We start from the raw sequence: 23812 nt of genomic DNA, 5'->3' as shown, positions 1-23812 counted from the left end.
AACAAAATAAAAACCAAGTACAAGATACTCTAGTTGGGAAGAAAAAGCATCAGTGAAATGTTCAGGTGTTGAAATTATCAAAAGGTCCAAGTAGAGTAAATCAAGAACATTTTCAGGAAGAGGCGAAGTCTAAGCCAGGTTTTTAAATAGACTTGGGGGTGTGAGAAGTCAGAGCTCAGCAGGACTGGTTGCTTTCCTGTAGAATTCCAGTGTCACAATGCCCTGGAAGCAGCCTGAAACCCGGCCGCTGCAGGATGCTTCACTGGGAAGCAGGCAGAAACCAGACAGGACATTTGCAGACCGAATTGACTGGGCTTTCTATTTTTCTTTAGCGTTTCAATAGTGACCTAAGTCAAACCCAAAAATAGCTGAAAATTTAATCTTACTAGCTACCACTTGACCTCTTTTATGACAGTCTCCCACCTGTAAAATAGGACCAAATACTCGCTATAATCAAGCAGTGGTTGGGAGGATTATTTTAACATACACAATTTCAATTCTAATTTATATTTGTATTAAAACAAGGGAAAATATTTCACTGGGATAGATATGATAACAAAGACAATAACAAATGTTGGCAAAGAAGAAACTATAAGCCACATTACTGATATGAATGTAAAATGGTGTACCTTCTTTAGTTTGGCACTTTGGCGGTTCCCCCAAAAGTTAGGGGTACCACACGACCCAACAATTCTGCTCCTAGTATTATACACAAGAAAACTGAGAACATGTGTTCACACAAAACTTGTACACAAATGTTCATAGCAGCATCGTTTATAATGGCCCAAAATGTGAAAACTGAAATGTCTATCAACTAATGAATGAATAAATAAAAATGTGGTATACCCTTGTAAGAGAATATTATCCAGCCATAAAATGGAATAGAGTATTATTGAATTATGCTACCCCTAATTATGCTACTCCTAGATGAATGTTGAAATCATTAAGTGAAAAAAGCCGGACACAAAAGGCCACATATTCTATGATTCCATGTCTATGAATTGTCCAGAATGGACAAATCTACCCAAAGCAGATTAGCGGCTGCCAGCGGAATGGGAACTGACTGCGAATGGGTAGTGTTTATTTGGGGGGTGGTCAAAATGGTCTGGAGTTCGATAGTCGTGACAGCTGTATAACCTTATGCATATACTAAAAACTACTGAATTTTACACTTCAAAAAGGGTGAATCTTATAATAATGAACTATATCTCAGTTTTAAAAATTGAGGAAAAAACAAATCACCCAAGGCAGACAATAACTTAGAGGCACACCCTGGGCTCCCCTGATCAGTTAAAAAAGGCCACCCCTTCATGCCTGTGAAGAATTTACCAGAAATAAAAAGTGAGGATGAATGAAAGACTAAATACCTCCAGGCTGACTGGAAACAAGGTGAGTAAGGATGCCTACTCTTACCACTCCACTTAACATTGTGCTGAATTTGCATCCACAGTACAATAAGGAAAAGAAGTTCCCAAAGGTATCAAGATTGGAAAGAAGTAAAACCGTTTTTATTTGCAGACATACTTGTCTATGTAGAAAATCCTATAGAATCTATCCAAAAGCTATTGGAACAAGTTTGTAGGATTCAAGACCAGTCTACAAAAATCAGCTGTATTTCTATATGCAGTATTCCCACCTTATCTGCAGGGCATATGTTCTAAGACCCCATGGATGCCTGAAACCACAGATAGTATGAACCTTACATATCGTTTTTTCCTACACACACACACTTTACAGCTTTTCTTTAGCATATCTGAATTGCCAGCATCACTACTCTTGCGCTCTGGGACCATTATTAAGTAAAATAAGGGTCACTTAAATACAGGCACTGCACTGCCTTGGCAATCTGGTAACTTGGGAGAGTTACTAAGTGACCAACAGGCAGATGGCACATACAGTGTGGATATGCTCAGCAACGGGATGATTCAGGTCCCAGGCAGAACAGAGCTCCTCAGAAGAGTGCACAAGTTAAAACTTATGAATTGTTTATTTCTAGAATTTTCCATTTAATATTTTTGGGCTGTGGTTGACTGCAGAAAGTGAAACCATGGATAAGGGGGGAGTACTTAGAAATGGAGATTTTTAAAAAAGATGTCTACACTGAAAACTGTAAGGCACTATTGTAAGAAGTTACATAAATGGATAGAACACTGTGTATATATGGATCAGAAGACTCAATACTGTTAGGATGCCACTTTTCCCGAAATTGATCTATAGGTTCAATGGAATCAAAACAGGAGTCCCAGCAGACTTTTTAACAGGAATTTAGGAATGCAGTATAAGGGCAGTGTTCAGATCAATGGGAAAAGGGTATATTATTTAACAAACAGCTTTCCATTGGGAAGAAAATAAGATTGGGCCTCCATATTATACTAAACATAAATTCAAAACAGATAAAGGCAAATGTAAAAAAACTTTAAACCTCACAATAAACCTGGGAGACTCTAAGTACAATTTAGAAGTAGGGGAGTCCTTCCCCATGACTACAAGGTCTGAAATATATAATGAGATACATTTGACAATAGTGCTTTCCTATGGCAAAAAATAATATATGGGTAAAGTGTGTATGGGAAGCCTCTGAACTATCTTTGCAACTTTTTTGTAAGTCTAAAAATATTCCAAATAAAGTTTACTTAAAAATAAAATGTTGCTCCAGACAGCCAAGATGGAGGTGAAGTAGAAACACTTTGCTTCCTCACACAAAAAGGACAACAACAAATTTAAAAACAAAAAACCACCAGATCTGCCAGAAAATCAAACTGCATGGAAGTCGGACAACCAAGGAGTTAAAGAAACATTTATCCAGACCCGCAGGAGGGATGGCGATGGGACAGCTGGGGCGGAGAGGACTCGCGGCAAGGCGGCGGTGGGGGGGACCAGATGAGACAGCTAGAGGAGTGGGCAGGCCCACATCTGTGTGCAGGTAAGCCGGGAGGAAAAACTGGGGAGCGAGACAGGCCGAGCAACCCAGGGTTCCAGCACGGGGAAATAAACACCCAAAACCTCTGACTGAAAAAACCTGTGGGGGTTGCAGTGGTGGGAGAAACTCCCAGCTTCACAGGGGAGTTCCTTGGAGAGACCCACAGGGTCCTACAATGCACACAAAACCACTTACCTGGGAATCAGCACCAGAAGGGCCCAATTTGCTGGTGGGTAGTGGCAGAAGTGACTGAAAGTTGCCGACAAATGAGCAAGTGGCACAGTTCCCTCTCAGACCCCTCCCCCACATACAGCGTCACAACACAGCGACGAGGGTTGCCCCGCCTTGGCGAATACCTAAGGCTCTGCCCCTTACTACATAACAGGCACGCCAAGATACAAAAATATGGCCCAAGTGAAAGAACAGATCAAAGCTCCAGAAAAAATACAACTAGGCGATAAAGAGATAGGCAGCCTATCAGATGAACAGTTCAAAGCACTGATAATCAGGATGCTCACAGAAATGGATGAGTATGATTGCAAAATAGAGGAAGAAGTGAAGGCTATGAAAAGTGAAATAAAGGAAAATGCATGGGGAACCAACAGTGAAGGGAAGGAAGCCAGGACTCAAACCAATGGTTTGGACCAGAAGGAAGAAATAAACATCCAACCAGATCAGAATGAAGAAACAAGAATTCAAAAAAAAAATGGTGAGAGGCTTAGGAATCTCTGGGACAATTTTAAACATTCCAACATCTGAGTCATAGGGGTGCCAGAAGAAGAGGAAGAGCAAGAAATGAACACTTACTTGAATACATTATGAAGGAGAACTTCCCTAATCTGGCAAAGGAAATAGACTTCCAAGAAGTCCAGGAAGCTCAGAGTCCCAAAGAAGGTGGACCCAAGGAAGCACACACCAAGGCACATCATAATTACATTATCCAAGATGAAAGATAAGGAGAGAATCTTAAAAGCAGCAAGAGAAAAGGGGACAGTTACCTATAAAGGAGTGCCCATAAGACTGTCAGCTGATTTCTCAAAAGAAACCTTACAGACAAGAAGGGGCTGGAAAGCAGCATTCCAAGTCATGAAAGGCAAGGACCTACATCCAAGATGGCTCTATCCAGCAAAGCTTTCATTTAGAATGGAAGGGCAGAAAGTGCTTCCCAGATAAGGTAAAATTAAAGGAGTTCATATCACCAAGTCATTATTATATGAAATGTTAAAGGGACTTATCAAAGAAAAAGGAGATGATGAAAAATTCGAACAGTAAAATGACAACAAATTCACAACTATCAAGGACTGAACCTAAAAAAAAAAAAAAAACAACGAAGAAAACAACTAGAAAAGGAACAGATTCACAGAAATAGATATCACATGGAGGATGTTATCAGTGGGGGGTGAGGGGGCGGGGAGAATAGTGGAAAAGGTCCAGGGAATAAGAAGCATAAATGGAGGTACTAAATAGACAGGGGGAGGTTAAGAATAGTATGGGAAATGGAGAAGCCAAAGAACTTGTACATACAACCCATTGACATGAACTAAGGTAGGGGAATGATGGTGGGAGCGGGGTACAGGGCAGAGGGGAATAAAGGGGAGAAAAAATGGGACAACTGTAATAGCATAATCAATAAAGTGCATTAAAAATAAATGCCAAAGGGTAAAGATATAGACAGTCCTGGCTGGTGTGGCTCAGTGGATTGAGTGCTGGCCTTTGAACCAAAGGGTCACAGGTTCAATTCCCAGTCAGGGCATATTCCTGGGTTGTAGGCCTGGGCCTTAGTTGGGGGTCCACAAAAGGCAACCAGACATTGATGTTTCTCTCCCTCTCTTTCTCCCTGCTTTCCCCTGTCTAAAAATAAATACATAAAATTTTTTAAAAGAAGTTAAAAATAAAAAGATATAGAGAGAATCTTGAAAGGAGCAAGAGAAAAGCAGATAGTCACCTACAAAGGAGTTCCCATATGAATGTCAGCTGATTTCTCAAAAGAAACTTTGTAGGCTAGAAGGGAGACTGGCAAGAAATATTCAAAGTGATGAAATGCAAGGACTTACAACCTAGATTACTCTATCCAGCAAAGCTATCATTTAGAATTGAAGGGCAGATAAAGTACTTCCCGGGCAAGGTAAAGCTAAAGGAGTTCATCATCACCATTGCATTATAAAATGAAATGTTAAAGGGGCTTAAGAAAAAGAAGATCAAAACTATGAACATTTAAGTGGCAGTAAATTCACAACTATCAACAACTGAATCTAAAAAACATACTAAGCAAACAAGGAAAGCAAAGCAGAATCATAGATATGGAGATCATCTGGAGGGTTATCAGTTGGGAGGGGGAAGGAGGAAATGGCTGGAAAGGTGAAGGGATTAAGAAGTACAAATTGGTAGGAACAGAATAGACAGGAGGATGTTAAGAACAGTATAGGAAATGGAGTAGCTGAAGAACTTATATTCATGACCCATGGACATGAATTAAGGGGGGGTACTGCCAAAGGGAATGGAGGGTACTGGGTGGAGGGGTCAAAGGGGAAAAAATTGGCACAACTCTAATAGCATAATCAATAAAATATATTTAAAAAATCTAATGTTGCCAGAGTAGAATCTCTTGAATAGTCTTTTACGATCTTTTTACTTTTAAGAATTATAGTACTCATCTCTTCACAATTTAATAATACATCTATTTACTTTCCAACCGATTTACTTTAAAAAATGAAATTATTTTGATGAATTAAGCAACTCCTTTCTGAAGGAAAGGCAGGTATCAGACATGAAGAAAGGCTTCTAACAAACAATTGTTGAGAAGTTCAGCTAATGTTTCCCTTTGGGCCGAGACCAGAATGCAGGATTATCTCAATGGTTTGCAATATTTATGAATAATGACCACATGGTAAAAGAGTATTTCCATTTTTATAAAAACACACAAACCATAAGGCAGCAATACATTAGTATTTACATTTATTTTATGTATGCAGTTTACACACTCACTATTGAACAAAATTAAAATGCAAACAAATATACAAATACCACAATAAGCATTATCAAATAAAATAACTGGCACTAGTGTTATAAGCATAGTAATGGACCTGTGCGAAAAAGTGATGTAAAAAGACTGCAGCCCATGGCATTTTTCTTTTTAGCAAAAGAAAATGCTCAGTAGCACCATAATGGCAATACTTAAAAGAAACATGTAAGATTGAACATTTTACCTGCTATCAATGAGGTTAACCTGTTTTATTTAAGTGAATTACATAGAAATTTAACAGTACAGGCAGTAATTTGGCCACCTTCTGTTTATGTCAGCTGAACATCTTCCATAAACAAAAGCAAAAGAAAATAAAACCAGCTATATGTGGACCCCCCACCCTTAGAACTTGGTACAACCTGCACTGTATTTTGATTTCATGGATGGAGAAGATACACGTGTTAAAAACTGAGGTTATGTGAAGTTATTCACTAAAGCCTGAGTATGTCTTTGGTAGGCTAATACTTTTTCAGCATTGTTATTAATCATATTTATGTTTATCTACCCTCTATTTTTCTGTACAATCCAAGGTAGCTAGAGAGGACATTATGGAAAATAATACAGCAAAATCCTCAAATAACTAGACCCTTAAAATCCAGTCTATACCAAAGGCACCAGGAATCAATGGGGTGCAAACCTTCAGTTAGTGAAAGGTGACTGTTTTGTAATACTTATGAACTAACAGAATTTTGTTTTGCAGTTTTATAGATCTTATTTGGTGTTGTCAGTATACTTAATTACCTACCTTTGTAATTTTCTTCTATGATGGCATCAATAATATACAAGATATATAGAGTACCAGGTATTTCTATCTCAAAGGTGTGCAAAAACCACCACAATCTCGCTCAAAGTATCTAAGTATCCAAATGGTAGCAAATGGGCTGCATTAAGCTTTACATATCCACATTGCATATGAAAAAGAATTTATGCCCAGTTATGAGTAGAAATGTTACAAAGAGAATCATATACTGAGAGTGACCTGCAAGTCTCTTTAAACAGTACCCCTTAGTGGTTTCAATAAAATGTCACTAACCACTAAACCCCAAACCTCACGTTTTCTTCCTAAGAATGCTGTAGAACTGCATTAGTATTTTATACTGATTATAAATTAAGCCAAATTTCTACATAAGTACACAAGTATGTGGTTCAGGCAATATTTTGTGGCAAATGCACAAAACATGCTTCTCTGAACAATTATTATCCTTACAATAATGCACTTTTAAAGCCTTCATGTCATAGTTTGGTAATTAAGCTCCACATGAAACACGGAGCTGCTGAACACAGAAACTGTGTCTGCATTTATTACGTAACTTGGCCTTTGCTGGTAACTTGAAACTTAAAAAGAGTAGTCCCATGTAGTCCAACCAGCTCCAAACAAGGCTGTTCAGTGGTCGTCATTTTGCAGCATATATAGGCCTAAATTTCAGTCTGAATAGCAACTTTTAATTCCATTGTCTGATGTGAGTGGTTGTTATTTGTTTCTTTTAGTGCATCACCAAAATACAAATCAACATTGGGTTTCATTCCATTGTTACCAAGTTCTTCAGCAATATGATTCAACTGTGGCACTTCTGAACATGAAGCAGTTTTGGTAAGCACAGAAATGCTACACTGATGTGGGGAATTCTCCAGACGGTCATTTTCTACCTCGGGAAGAATGTTAACAGTAGCAAAGCGGGTGTGATAATCACTGGAACCATGGCTGCAAGAAGTTTTCATGCTCTCTAGGTCAGAACAACTAAATTCAGAAAAATGACTGGAGTGGGAGTCTGCTACGGACGGCATACTGTCACTGAGCGACGGGGCCTCAAATTCACTTGAGTTCGTGCTTTGTTGTTCTAACAGCTGTGCATCCATGTCTTCTCTGGTTTCATTTATCTTCATGTTACTCTTTTTCCTCAGTTTACCACTTTTTGATTTCTTTCCTGTCGCTGCTTCTTTGGACCACTTGGTGGCACTGGATTTACCTTCGGGCAACCCACTGGATGAACCACCAGGATGACCTCGGGGGGCACTGCCATCCTCCACACTACTGCTTCCACTGTTGTGCCTGAACTTGGATGGCTTCGATTCAATATCTACTTGCACTTCCATACTGTTGCCTTCTCTGGAATGGAAGAGTAACAAATACAAATAAATGTATAACTTCCTTTTTATTTTTATTCAGATGACAGCAAAGGGGGAAGGGTTCTTGTGAAAAAGTAAAAGACTATATAAAAAATGAAAGAACATATTAATGCAGGCTACATTCTACTAAAAAAAACTGCTTTAAATAAAAGGACTACAATACTGTTCCAACTAAAAGAGAAACAGAAGCAGCTACATAAATTTACCTGCTTAAAATGTACAATTCAGTGATTATTAGTATATTCAGAATTGTGTAACAATCACCATCGCCTAACTTCAAAACACTGTCATCATCCCCAAAAGAAACCCTGTACCTATTAGCAGTTAGTTCCAATCCTTCTCCCCTTCCACCCTCTGCCATCCACTAATCTACTTTCTGTCCCCATGGATTGGCCTATTCTGGACATCTCATCTTTTTATTTTACCAGAGAACTTAATAGTTGATAACTATTATTTATGATAATTTTGCCTAATGATAGAGATAACTTCTTATATTAATTTTAAAAATACTTCTGACTTTATAATAATTCTTTCCTTACTTGTCCAATGGGATGTAGGAATTCAGAATGGATCCTGCCATTGCTTTGGTGCTGGCGTTATCACTAACTGTGCCCAAGCTGACCGTGCCAGATTCTCCACTTAGACTGTACCGTTCCTTCTGTACATCTGCTTGTACTTCCAACCTGAAGAGGGGAATAGCAGATAAAAAACCAAAAATACATATAATATCAGCACTACTATAATATGTCTATTTAAGTAATTCAGTTAAGAGCCTTAGTATCAATAAGGTAGTCTAGAAACAACTATAAACATTGTTTTTAAAAGTTTTGAAAAATTTGATTATTCAAGTTCTACTGCAGCACACTGAATAGTACCAGCCATCCAAATGAAATGGAAAATTAGCTGTCTGCCAAGTAAGGTGGTAACAGAATAACACACAAGGACATAGAGGGGTTTAACTTAAGTGTGCTCTATTATTTTCACTCAAGATGTGGCACTTTGCTTGGCATGCTCCATGCAAAACACAAAAATCCAAAGACATTAAAAAGTATTCTTTGTGACAAATCAGTGAATCAAAAAATCCTGGGCACCTATGCATTAAAAATAGTTCTATAAATTTAATATTTGTCTTTTAAAAAAGACATAATATACATCACCTTGAAAGTTTATGTTTAAAAGCAAACTACCTAAAAATAAGTATGACCAATTTATTTTTTAATTCATATATTCTCCCCTATGTTAAAAAAAACTACCAAAGAAAGGTAAAGAACAGTGAATGAAGAGGAAACAAGGGAAGATAAAAATGCTTTAATTTCTCCTACTCATCTACATGGCTGTTGGCGAAAACTTTGTGAGAATGGAATAACCATTTAGTACATAAAAAGACCCCAGCAGACTACCCTGGCCTCAGTTCAAGCACTCCTGGATATCCTGACTCCACCTGCTCCCCCAGTGCTCAGCCAATGTCTCATTTCCTAACATCCAGCTGTTGCCACCTCCAGAAAAAGGTCCAGGCTTAAACACTGCTTTTACTATGTCCACTGAAGCAGCTCCAGCATCAATTCAAACGTAAAATCAGACAAGTGCAGTGAAAAAAAACCCCAGGCAGCCCTGGCATGGCTCACTGGATTGAGGGCCAGCCTGTGAACTAAAGCATCGCCAGTTCGATTCCCAGTCAGGGCACATGCCTGGGTTGCAGGCCTGGTCCCCGGTTGGGGGCGTGTGAGAGGCAACCACACACTGATGTTTCCTCCTGCTCTCTCTCCCCCCCTTCCCCTCTGTCTAAAAAATAAATAAATAAACTCTTTTTTAAAATGGGAGAATTTTGGCCTTAGACTTGATTTTTACCACATCATGGGTATGTCACAGAAAATCCAAACAAATAAAAAATCTCCTTATTCACTGTTTACCGATAATTTCATTTTTTAAACATTACTGACACAGTAGGGTAATATGTAATAATGTTGAAAATTCTCCTCATCAAATTAATAATTTGTAGTTAACAGAAGGCAAAAACACATCACCATGAAGCACATTCTTCTTACCTGTTGTAACAGTTCACCATGGCACTTCCTGACAGGCTGCCCGTTATACTGGCTCCAGCTAGTGCCATGGTGCTGGCTGTTTCGCTCAGGTTGTCTCGAATGGCTCCTATTCGGTCCATGTGGCTCCCACTTGCACTCAAACTGCCCGTCAGACCACCAACGCTTCCTTCCCCTATGCTTGGGTTATGTCTGGCTTCTGCTACTGAAGTGGTGTCTAAATGCAAATATTTCATAGAAATTAGTAAATATAATTATTAACATCTCTCTTCTTAAATTCCTCCATGATCTCAGATAGGGCATTTTATCATGTAAATCACAAAGCATACACAGGAGCAGGGACACCTAACTCTGGGGTCAGAGTAAAGGGAAATACGTCAGAGAGTGAAGTTGGATGAAGACGTGGCCTTCAGTTTTAGATGGTCACTATTTGTTTATAATCCAGAAAATTTAGGAATTCTATAAAGAACCCAATTGTTGAAAAATTTAGCTGATTTTGCAGGAAAAGTATGTGACAGTTTTCAGTAAGGGTGTCATATAGAGTTTATTACCCCTAGGTCAGCAAGAATGGGCCAAAGTTGATTTTTAGATATACTCCATGGTCCCAATTGTATACAAGGTACTACAAGAGCTGATACCACTGTATTGCAATCTTACAGTACTTTTCACACACTTTGTATTGAAGGGTTCATTCATTTGTCCCAATTTGGTTCCTATTACACATCCCAACGCTGTTTTAAGCACTGGGGACATAGTGGATCAAAGAGACAAACATTCTGCCCTCAAAAATCTTATGTTCTAGTTGAGGAAAGCAAATAAAATTATATGGTAATAAATGCTACAAGAAAAAAATAAAGCAGAGTAAAGGGGAGTAAAAGGAGTGAGATTGATGAGGAGTGTGTTCATGCCTGTGTGCTACTTTATGTAGTGTGATCAGAGAAGGCCTCCCTGATGAAGTAACACTTGTAGAGGCTCAAAGAAAGTACAGGAGTCGGCCATGAATTATCTTTGGGAAGAATACTCCAGGCAGACAGAACTGCAAGTTTAAAAGCCAGTAAGTGGAAGTGCGCTGGGCACCCTTGAGAACATCAAGGAGGCATGGTATAAAATAGGAGTGACAAGAGATGAATTCAGAGATGTAGCCCAGTACAGATCACGTGGGGCCTTCTGAGTCATACTAGGGACTTCGGATTTTTTTCCTCCTGGTATAGTTAGAGTAACTGTACTGAGCATAAGAAAGACATGATCTGAGTTATGTTTTAGAACTATCACTATGGCTGCACAGTGGAACAGGGAGTGGAAACCGAGAAGCTGATGGATCAGTTAAGAGCCTATTACTATAGTCCAGAAAACAGGACAGGAGCAGCCTAGACTAATAGAAGTAGAGAGGTGAGAATGGTTGGATTATGGCTAAATATTGAAGAAAGTAGCAGAATTTGCTGATGGATCAGATGCAGTATAAGAAGAAAAAAGGGAAGGGTCATCATGAGTGAAAGTTTTTAGTCCAAGCAACACCAAGAACAGAGAAGCTATTTACTGAGGTGAGGGTGACGGAATGAACACCACGTTTTAGAGTGAAGAGTTTGGTTACTGACAAGTTAAATTTTCAATTACGCATTCAAGTGCAGGTTAGCAAAAAGAGTTAGATGTACAAGTGTGAAGTTTAGAGGAGAGTTCTAGCCTAGCTATACATACAAGAGCAGTCAGTGTATATATTATTTAATAAATGAGATTACCTACAGAGTGAGTGTAGTTAAAGAAGAGATGTCTGAGAACTGAGTCCTGGGAAACTCCATTTAGAAGTTGGGAGAGAAAAATGAACTAGCAAAGAAAACTAAAATGTGGCCGGGAGATATGATGAGATAAGAAATGGTCTTCCAGGCCCTAGCCAAGAAGCTCATTTGGTTGGAGCATCATCCTGTGCACTAAAAGGTTGAGAGTTCGATTCCCGGTCAGGACACATGCCAAAGCATGCGCAAAGCAACTGATGTTGTCTCGCATTCAATGTCTGTCTCTCTCCCTCTAAAATCAGTGAAAATATTATCAGGTGAGAATTGGCAAAAGAAAAAAGAAAAAAAAAAGAAATGGTTTTCCAGAAGTTAAGTAAAGAAAATGTTTCAAGAAGGAGGGCACAGTCTACCAAGTCAAATGTCCTCTTATACCAAGATGAAAACCAAGAACTGACCACTCCATTTGGTACCACGGAGGTGAGTAGTGACTGCTCTGGTGGAGTGGCAGAGATGACATTCTGGAGAGGCAGGGACCAAAATCTGATTGGAGTGAGTTCAAGACAGAATGGGAGGTAAGAAAGTAGCCATTATCTTTGCACATTTGCCTGATTATTTCCCTAAAACAAATTTCTATGACGAGAACTGCTGGAGCATACAACATGCACTTGCTTTCAGGTTCCTAACTTATACTCCCACCGGCAGTCTGCCTGTGAGGGCCTTTCAATTCTCCTTATTGCTCTAATTCATATTTCTTTGAATAATACTAGGTTGATACTCATTTGCCATCTGTATTTCCTCTTTGTGAACTGTATTACTCTTCATATGCTTTTCTTACTAATTTGCAATGTTTTAGGCAAAATTTAAGATTAAAATCCTACAATTTCTACGTCATTATATTTCCACTGCAGGTTAGGGACCCAGAACTTTCCACCCCCTTCCATCCATTCACCTTTCCTTGGCAGTTTGTTTCGCAGATGTACTTCTAGATGAATACTATTAGGCCTAGCGAAAGGAGGGCAATGAAAACTCTGGCTTGCATGTTGTCTATGGCCTCCCCCTCCTTAAACTATTAGTAAGGACATTTTCTCCTTTTTAAAGGACTTACCTACAGCTGTGTTATTTCCACTAACATTTATGTCATTTTCATCATCAAATTCAATCCTGACTCCTTTTCCATTGCCTGCTGAGACTCCGCAACCTCCACTTCGACAGAGAGAAATTGGAACAACACCGTAGACATAAGCTAACATAATAGGAACACCAATACCTAAAGAAGAATTATATTAGTTATTATGAACCAAAAAATAAATCACAGAAACATGGGTTTTAGAAAGTCTTTTCAAAAGTCAGTGTATAGGAGAAAAGTGCTAGGGTTCTGCAGCCCTTGCCAAAAGTGGATTTACCCAGCTCTTTATGGACACAAACAAACTCAAAGGTTCCAGCCTCTCAGGTGACACACGAGGGGGAAAAAAAAGATGTAAACCTTTTCAAGTGCCAGGGCTCTAAACTACACTGGGGACAGGGACGAAGGGGCATCTGCCAACAGTAATTCACCAACTATCCTAAGGCTTGGCTCTTGAGTCCATAATACTTTTAACCAACACAGTTACTGAGAGGCTTTTTGTAGGTTCAGCTTAAATTGTTTTAATGTAAACAAAAAACTTCTTTTAAATTCAACAATATAACATTTTGGATTTTAACATCCTTTCACAAAACTTTAATTTTACAAAACCTTGAGGTCGTTAGTATTTTTAAGCACTCTCCTTACCTACAGTTACTGCAGCCACAACTGGAGACACAATTACGGACAATGTTACACCACCTGCTATTGCCAAATTCCGTTTGTGCTTGGAAACATCCTTGCCTTCATATCGATTGTGAATCTTGATTTAAAAATAAAAATGGAGGTGAGAGATTAAAGAGAAAATACATTACATATCTATTTTTTAAAATATTTTATTTATTTATTTTTAGACAGGGGAAGGGAGGGAGAAAGAGAGGGAGAGAAACATCAATGTGTGGTTGCCTCTTTCACACCCCAGGCATGTGCCCTGACTGGGAATTGAACCAGTGACCCTTTGGTTCACAGGCCAGTGCTCAATCCACTGCGCCACACCAGCCAAGGCTACATTACATACCTATTTAAATGAAATAGACTTACATTTCCTAGAAGTTTCATGATTAAGTGTCTTAATTCAAGGTAAACCTGTTATTGTTCTTAAATCACATTCTTATACATAATTTGCTCCTTATTAATTTGCTTATGGAATACAGTGATTTAATAAATTTTATACTTTGTGTTTACTGTTAAACAGTCTTGAGTAAAGGCGGTCTTCATAATTTGATTCAAGAATGGTGTAATCATATTTTGAGCAAAGAAGTGAAAATGTTATTTCTAACATAGTTATGAGCTGGATGTATGACCAATAGGGTTACTTCTAAGAAATTTAGCAGTCCGCAGGTTTCCTTATAAATAAGCATCCCTAAATGATACAAATTGCCTCCTAGGGGTTGTTCCCACAATCATTTTAAAAACTGGCCTTAAAAAGCAGTACTAATAAGCAAATATCACTAAATACAATTAATTTTTTCTCAGATCCCTTTTTATGAAGAACAATATTACCAAATAACTTAGGATTCAATCTGTTGACTTATAGCCCAAAGTAAGAGGTAGAGAGAGAAAAAACGAGAATAAACAATGATGTCAGAAAACAGGTATTAGATCTACTTAGCATCTCTGAACTGTACAGGTGTTGATAAACAAAATTTAGTAACAGTGGCTCGTGAGATATTATACGTACTTAGGTAAATAGCTCATTAACCTCATGGTTTGCCAGGGCTAAAACTAATAAAGTACATTTTCCCTAGTTTCAAGACAGATTCAAAACAGCCTCAAAAGTGCAGAGGTAGTCTCTAAAACAAAAGATTTGACTTATAAACAATATTACAGATGAAGCTTAATAAAAAAATTTATCATTATGTGGTTATTTTGAAGGCTCTAAAGTATGAATCTTAGAGGATATATTAAACAGTGATAAAACTGGGGTGGGAAGGTGGGCGAAGCATGCACTGGACAAAGAGTATTTATATTTCCTAGTCAGTCCCAGCATCGACTATATGTTCCCAGGGAATGGGCCTCTCCTTCTCCTAAATAGTCCATGTAGGGAGATTGCAGACTTCGCAAGGTGCCTTTCATGACCCTTTAGTACTGCAAATAATTCCTCCTCCTCCTCACTCCCATTCCTGGAAAACTTAGCATTGAAACACAGAAAAGCCAAAGCTAAAAACTGATGGAGTAGACTCCAAAAGGCAGGCTGCCATGAGAAAGGAGTCTTCCAGAAAATTTTGCATCCTGAAGCACCAGTGTTCATTTACAATGATCATATCATCCCGCTAGTTCTGGTTCAACTTAATTTTTTCTGTTTTAATATTTTGTGCCACATTTTCTATTTGTTATTACAAATAAAGCCTCAGCTTTTAGGTACTTTACCATCTTAAAAGGTTTCCTGGGGCTGGTTTGTGTCCCTAAACACCAGAAAACATTGATTCAGTGGAAAAGTAATTCATCCTTTGCAACCCTTTGAGTACATATGTGAAAAAAGCAGACTTGTAACTGCAGCTAAGACTTGAACAATGAGGTAAATAATCTCTTCTCTATAAATTATTTGTAGGATATGTGCTGTGCAGTACAACAGGCTCTCTTTCCCTTCCACTTTGAAGTATCAAGTAAACAGTTTTGTTTTCAGCAAAACTTTGCTTGGGATAACTATGTGAAAAATTATTACAATCAGCTACTATGTTTGGGACAATTTAAGTTTAGTTACCTCCTGAAACCTTCTAAAATAAACGTTTGGCTCATAAATATGTTTCTCCTCTGACCCAAAACTAATTTTAAAAAATAGTATGTATTGTTATTTTCCTGGTTATTAAAGTAATATATGGTGAATATTTAAAAATTTGTCTCTTATAAGGAAGAGGATCAGCCTTGCCTTGAGTTTGGTCCCAAAAGTCCAAACTAGAATTAAGTGAAATGATTTAAAGAGAAACAGATTCTGACTCAACATAAGAACTTTCTATCAATTACCGTTACTTGGCAACTGAATGGGCTGTCTCATGAGTTGGTGGCTTCCCCATCAAGGAAGTACCCAAATGGCTAGACTGAAATTTACCAGAAATCTTACATACAGAATTAGTATACCTGGGTTTAAATCCCAGCTCTGCTTTGTTCTGTGTAACTAAAGCTAAATTACACACTTTCTTAAACCTCAATATTCTAACACATAAATTGCTGTGACCTTAAAATGAGTTGAAGTATATAAAACACCTACCGCACAGTAAGGAATCAACAAATGTTAGTCTCTCCAAACTAATTATTAAAATCCTATACTGTGTTCTGCTTAGGTACAGGGCTAGGATTAGATAATTTCTAAAGTTACTTCTCAATTCTGAAATTCTACTAATTTAGATAGCAGATTACTTAGCCAATTCATTAATCATCTCTTTAACCTTTCAAAGAAGGATTATTTGCTAAGCTAATGAAGTATAATTCATCATTCATAGGACAGTGATTAAGCACTGGTGTTTGGACTTTCACAAAACTGTTAATCTACAAAACAGTGTATTTACTAATAGCAGCAATCTGAAGGGGTAAATTTTTGAAGTTGAAAATAATTCAGAAACCAGCTTTCTTTGCCCACGGTCATATGCTGTTTAGCTATTAACTTTTCATAGACCTGACTATACAAGGATATATCCATGCAAAATATATCAGGTGTGTATCTACTAGTACTTTATACTTAAAGTTGGTCTATAATGCAACTGCACTGAAGTTTTCAGATTCAGGTAATTTTAAAGCAATTCTTTTTCAAAATGCATCCACATGAACCTGCCAAACCCTGAAAATTTATTACCTTAAGAAAAAATATTGTTTTATACTAAAGTTTACTAAAAATAACCTTAGTCCTTGAAAACAAAAACAAAACCAAAACAAAGCAAAAATCATCAACCCTAAACTCAGAGACTTAGAATAAGATAGTGAACTAACAGGGAGTTACGCATTTTACCTTGCGGCCCACATATACAGGAATGCCAATAATCATTGCAGGGATAGCAATGCCAGCTATTAAAGCAATTCCTACAGGAGCGCCAACAAGCGTCCCCAGCTGCCACAGTATTTTCTTCTTTCGGCTCCAGGGTTTCTTCCCCCAAAAAGTACATCCTGATGGACTAATGAAAAAAATTTTAATGTTAAGTAATGGGTGCAAAACATCACAACAAAAATTACTATAATATAATAATACAATAACTATAAAAGACTTCTTATACTTAGAAATGCGTTTTTTCCTTTCTTTAAAATGAGTTTATTAAATGCCAAAATATCATGGTAAGAACCGCTAGACTTCCATTAGCCTCAAAACCTTAGGTTAGTTTTTTGAAGAGTATATTAATGCAAAACATGCTTTGCATTAATATACTCTTATTTTACCCCTTTACCCCTATACATGCTTATTTTACCCCTGTTTTAGATATACAATTATCTAATAATATTGTAAAGTCACAGTGTGGTCTAAATGAGGAAACTTATATGTGAGAAAATTGAATGAAAATATTTATGACCTAGCATTATGTTACACAGGGTTAACATAATTACATAGCTTTCTAAGTTTAACAAAAAACCAAACAAAAACAGAAACCTGTTTCCTATTTTAATTAGTTATTAATACTAAATGGCTACCACAATAACTTGGTTCCTTTTAAATTTATGTACCTAGAATAATGCACACCCCTTTAAGTATCTCATAAATTCCAAATTTTTCCAAAAAAGTCCTTCTATCTTATAATATAAAATTATACTTAGGTACAAATAGCTCCTTCTATATACTTACCTTAGATAATGTAAATCTGAGATTTCTTTCATACACAACCAACAAAACTCACAACCACAGACAGCACATGTCATGTGATTACAGCTCCCATCATTCATCTTTATTATATAAGCAGCACATCGTGGACACGGCTTTATATCATCGGCTATTAGGAAAATAAACAGACTTGCTTAGTATCTAAAATTGGTCTAAAAACAACAATTTCTATTGGATAATCAATTGTAGCACTGCCAAAAAAAAGTGTCATGTATAGTTTAATTGATAGCTTTAGCCTACTATTTTTAGTATAAAAATAGTTTTTTCTTCCCTTCTGAGAAAAGGAACATATTCTACATTAAATTTTCAAATTGTAAATATCTTCAAACACAGTAGCAGTACAATAAGAATAAAAAATAACAAAATGATAAAAAGAGGGAGGAGAACCAATGGCAGCCCCAATATAAAGTTTATCTTTGTCCCTATCCTTTGGTGTAGTCTTCTCTGAGTGGCACTTCGTATCTAGAACTTTTCCAACCATCTCCACATAACTAAAAGGCTAGTTATTCTATATAATATTCCTTTAGTGAATGAACACTAACAGTAAGTGACAATTTGATAGTGATCCAAAGTACTATATACACACACACACTACAAAGTACTATATATATATATATATCAGTGATAAAAATATTTATATATATAACGCACTGAGTTTACTTCTCTCTTCTAAGCAACCACAACTATAAGCACTGTAAAAATAATATAGACATCTTTAGAAAAGCAGCCTTTTCCTCGTATTTTAGTTCAAATAGATGGGCCTTGCAAAGAATCAGTACCTCCTCCTCCTTGCAAAGAAAAAGGGAGGAGGTAAGCGGTTAAGAAAGAGTTATATACAGTTATAAACACTTAATGGAAATGGCTTCAGGATTAAAGTAAACATTTGTTGGTTATACTCATGACTTTTTCATTTTTTATCATTGTCCTTTATTCATTTATTCAAATGGTGCTGTTGTATGCTTCTTGTACAGTAATAAGGTCATAAGGCACAAAGGTTCCAAGTTAAAATCAGGCAGGTACATAACTTTAGGAATCACTGACAGAGTAAGAGTTATGCCAAGTTACAAATATTTTAAACTTTAGCATATATTTAAATAATAACCAGTAATTATTTTACTGTTACTAGAAGCCAGCTATATTTTCTAACTACACATAGTTAAACAAACATCTGGTGCTAGGTACTGAATTCAAGTATTTGTTCCAACTTCTTACACGTAAGCATTAAGCTATACCCTGTTTTCCTTCCTACAAGTTCTACGGTTAAATCTTACTGTTTTATTAGTGAATTCAGGTTTCCTCAGTGCTCCTTTTTAAGGCCAAAATTTGGTTTTTAAGTTAAAAACTGGTCAGTGCTCACAATTAGTGTTTTAATGATTCTAGAAATTTTGAGCAAACTGTATGCTACCAGACCACAACAAATGATAATTAAAGAAAATAAAAAATATCCATAAGTAATGATTTAAATAATCCACAAAACATAAAGATCTGTTGTTGGGAACCGCCCTGCCTGGTTTCAGAGGCTGTAACCCCCCATGGTTAAGGCTGAGTCAGAGTTGGGACCATAAGCCACTAAGGAGACAAAGCTTGTCTCCCTGGCAGAAGTGCCACCTCTGCCACTTCACCCTGCTTGGCCCTGAGCTTGGTCAGTTAGCCAATGACGGGTAAGAATCCTCAAGGGAGGATCAACCTAAGACAGGCTCTGGTCACCAGGGATAAGCTTGCAGGGAAGGACTCTGGGGGGCTGTGGCAAAAGGGGTTGATGGACCCTCGCCCCTTGGTTTTGAAATAGCCTGAGTCCTCATTCTGTCTGCAAGAAGTCTCCTAATCTCTTGGCTGCTTTACTTCCCTGTCTGACTTGAGCCTGAAGCATAACAGAGGGCGGTGCAGTCTGTGCTGGGAGGGGCGGATTCCCTGGGGAATCAGGCCTAAAAAATTATACGTACATTCCTGTGAAACCTACTTAATCTGTACCCTCAGCTTAAAAGATAAGGGTCCAGACCTGAGATGAGTCTGGCGCCTAAAGTTTTATGGCCCTCTAGCTGATTGGCTGTAACTCAGAATAAGCCCTCAAAGTTCTCTGTAAATCCTGTATTGTTTAATCCTTACTGGCTGACAATGATTGATGAGCTTTATCTGCATTCCTATGGAATGAACCTAATAAAAGCCCATGGAGGGAAAGGATCAAGGCCCTTCTCCTTTGAGAGATTGGCCACCTTTCCTCCCCAAGCAGATCATGTCTTGGTAGTCTTATTCTTCATCCGTGGCGGACGGGGGCGGGGGGGGGGGGGGGGCTGCGTTAAAGTCCCCCGACAATCTGTGTTAAAAATTTCACTATGCACATTATATGTAATATATTTCTCTCAAAATATTCTCAAAATGCAAAAATCCTAAATGAAATTGTTTTACTGATTAGATGGTCAATTAATGCTCCATTCCCCAAGCATCAATTAATCCATCCACAAGTCCTTTATATTAAAAAAAGATTTTCCATTCCCACTTAAAGTGTGGCAGAGCTTTTGTCTTTTTTGATTACTATATTTTTATTTACTGTTAAAATATGGGCCGTTGTTATGTTAGGAAAAAAACACCACCAAGCTGGTGTGGCTCAGTGGATTGAGCACTGACCTGCGAACCAAAGGGTCACTGGCTCGATTCCCAGTGAGGGCACCTGCCTAGGTTGCAGGCCATGTCCCCTGTAGGGGGGCAGGTGAGAGGCAACCACACATTGATATTTCTCTCTCTTTCTTCCCCCCCTTCCCCTCTGTCTAAAAATAAATAAATAAAATCTTTAAAAAAAAGAAAGAAAAAAAGAAAAACAACAGATTATAAAAATGCTACGTTCTCAAAATTTGCTTTAAAACTGCTCTGCCCCCACCACATTACCTGTAAGGACTTACAATAAAATGTTAACAGGGGTGATACTAGTAGGAGATAGAAGTGGGGGTAGAAGCCAATTAAATACATTTTTATGAAGGGAGAAAAATATGATAAATGAAAAATATGTGGTTCCTTTCAAATATAACTCCAAGTTGTATAAACACCATAATAGCTATAAGAGTCTCATGTACATGCAATACTGTCACAGTTTAAAGACAAATATAATCGTAATATAAATTATTTAATGTGCCATAGGATTAAGCATACTTTTTTATCTTCATGTGACTAATTAGAAAGAAATAGCTATCTAATTATTATTATATTTTACCATTCAATATTAAAAGTGCATTTTTCAATGTATCATGATAACGGGAGACCAAAAAATACCAGGATATCTGGAACAACAAGAATAAAACCATTTTAGATAGTATATACCTTTCCTATTTATTTTTACAAGTCGGTGAGAAGCCAAATTCAAGTTTTTAATATTTTTATAGATTACATCAAAAAAAACCCCTATCACATAAACATTTGTTCTAAGACTTTGGATTTTTAGAGCACTATAGGGTAAAAATGCACGTACTTAAAATTTTCAGAACTATAAGATTTTCAAACAAACATTAAAAAAATTCCAAATAAAGTTTTTTTTTTAAATGAACACTGAGACTATATTTATATAAATATTTATATGTAGCTATCAAAGTGTAACACTGCTGAAATAAAGGTAAAATCTCCCATGGTGACTACCATGAGAAAGATCAACATTCATCTGGATGACTGAATCATAAAGTTTATTTTAAAATTAGTAATACAAGCCATCTTTTAGTCATTTTTTTCCCTTAATGATAGTCCAGACATACGCAAATCTCTAGCAGGTGACTGTGGTTTCTCCAAGTTTCCCTAACCTCATATAGTCAGAGCACTTACTGTGAGCCAGGAAATTATTCAAACTTATGGACATAAGTATTATTAGTATCTTCGTTTTACAGATGAAGCAAGTAACGTATTTAGTGTCACACAGAGACTAAATGGAGAAGCTAGGATTCGAATCCAGACTGTCTGACTCCAGAGTCTACTCTCTTACTTTATATGTATGTCTGCATGTCCTGTAACCAAATCTCATCCCCACTGAGACAAGAGGGATAGCATTGCTAAGCGGACCACTCAATGGCTACCGCTGACTCTACAGGGGATAGTCAGGTCCTCTCTGAATAACTTCTGGACCCATAGCTATAAAATTATTACTAATATGTTTAAGTTCTACCCCAAATCTTCAGGAAAGGAAATAGAAACAAGTCAATCAGCAAACAAGCATGAAAATCCATGTACGTTATATAAAGTGTTAAATGTTCAATTTTAAATTCAACTTTAAATGTTAAGATTTTTTTTCTAGTAGCATAAAGTACATAATTATCTCAATACACTGCTGGTAGGAATATAAATTATTTTCTTGATAAATTTCTCTATATTCCAAGTTTTTCCCTTTTATAATCAGTGAGAAAAGTGAGAATTTTTCTAAAAATGATGGAAATACCAATAAGCAATGAAAATTCTATCAATGTATAATTTTTTGAATTTCCATTCAAAAAACATTAAAATGTTCATAAAATTGTTTTTAATTTTTGAGATTTATGAGATGTATACATTGCTCATACACAGATAGATCCCCAGGTAATTTCTAAACTGCTAGCCAAAGACACAAGTTCCTAGTGTCCTCACCACTTAAGGTACAACTTTGAATCCTTGATCCTAAAGTTGAATGAGACATCGGTAAATAAAAAAGTATTTCACAAAATATATAGTACTGTTCTAAACTGTAACTTTGTGATATTAACACAATTAGAAATAATACAAAGGTAATGTATTCAAAATTATTTTATTAAAACTATTTGCTAAGCTTTACATAAAACGCCTTTAAAAACGTCAATTTTTGACCATCTTCAGCTATCAGTTAATACTGATATAGAACATCCGGACATATCCCCCCCTTTTTTTGTTAATAAAATCTTTCCAATCTCGATACCACTTTCTTCCATAGGAAAGAATGAGTGCTTCTGGAACAGAAATGCTAACACATAAAACACTTTTGAAAAATGAAAGGAGAACAGGTGATAACAGGAACTTAATATTGTATTTTTTACTTAAAGTAAGTAGTGTTCTGTATTTGTTAAATATTTTATTGGAAAAGGTAGACATAAGTACCTGCTGCTCCAGACTCCTGACTATAACTAATGGATGAAGAACGTATGGTTCTCAGACGTAAACTCTGGGCTCTCTCTTGTCGAGCAGCATCGCAGGTCTGATTGGGGTGCCAAATCTGTTTACAGTGGTAGCAAAACTCTGTTCCACAGCCTTCTCGCCCACAAGTTAATTTTGGACAGCTAGCACATCCAAATGCTATCACAGCATATCTTGAAAGAAGAAGAAAAAAAATTAAAAATGTGACATAAAACGAGATATTCAGTAAGTAAAAATATCCAACTTAAATGCTATTCGTGAAAAAAGGTTTCTATTTATGATAAGCAAATAGTCATAAGCCCTAACATTATCTAAATATAAAGATAGGGAAAAATAAACAGTTTACAAATGAAGGCATATAAATGGCTAAAATGCATATTGAAAGTTCAATTCTAACTTTTAACTTTCAACACTAACTAGAATACCAAACTGTATGCTCATACAGTACAATTTTATAAAAATTCTATTAAATTAGTCTTGTATGCACATAGAAAAACCAGCAGGAAATACACCAAAAATCTTGAGTTCATATTAATATCGTATGAATGCAAATGTTAGAGATAAAATACATAAATCTTATTTTATGCTACTTGTCAGTATTTTTCTTTTAATGGAAAAGCTACGATGCCCTACCCCAGAACTGCACATTCACATACCATTAAATCTAGGATTATCTTTAATACTAACCAAATATTTTCATAAATGTATATTCTGATGACTGTAAAAGGATAACTTGTCTAACAGCTTTTCGTTTGCTAAAAATTATTGAGTGCTTACTATGTAAGGGTTCTGTGTTCATTTCATTCAATCCCAAAAATAACTGGTTAGGCACATTCTAAAACATATCAACAAATTAAATGTATCTAGCATTCACATATTTTGAAAACAGAATGTTAGGCCTCTTGAACATGAGTTTCACTGTGTGCTGAGCCAAA

General features: G+C 36.8%; 1 protein-coding gene across 3 annotated transcripts in view; it reads right to left on the bottom strand.

The window, feature by feature from the left end:
* Positions 1–5851: 5851 nt before the first annotated feature.
* Positions 5852–23812, bottom strand: part of RNF19A (ring finger protein 19A, RBR E3 ubiquitin protein ligase) — a 44492-nt gene continuing 26531 nt past the window's right edge. For all 3 annotated transcript variants that reach the window (XM_024572125.4, XM_053929708.2, XM_024572126.4), the window contains exons 3-10: positions 22842–23050; positions 17727–17871; positions 16905–17067; positions 13610–13724; positions 12947–13108; positions 10115–10328; positions 8609–8752; positions 5852–8049 (exon numbers count right to left, since the gene is read on the bottom strand). In XM_024572125.4, the coding sequence (XP_024427893.1) occupies positions 7359–8049; positions 8609–8752; positions 10115–10328; positions 12947–13108; positions 13610–13724; positions 16905–17067; positions 17727–17871; positions 22842–23050 (1843 nt within the window). In that variant the 3' untranslated portion in view covers positions 5852–7358. The remainder of the gene's footprint in view (positions 8050–8608; positions 8753–10114; positions 10329–12946; positions 13109–13609; positions 13725–16904; positions 17068–17726; positions 17872–22841; positions 23051–23812) is intronic.

Source organism: Desmodus rotundus, chromosome 8 (genome assembly GCF_022682495.2).
Source record: "Desmodus rotundus isolate HL8 chromosome 8, HLdesRot8A.1, whole genome shotgun sequence".
Classification (NCBI taxonomy): domain Eukaryota; kingdom Metazoa; phylum Chordata; class Mammalia; order Chiroptera; family Phyllostomidae; genus Desmodus; species Desmodus rotundus.
The sequence above is the reverse complement of the archived record's forward strand: the minus strand, read 5'-3'. Positions and strand labels throughout refer to the sequence as shown.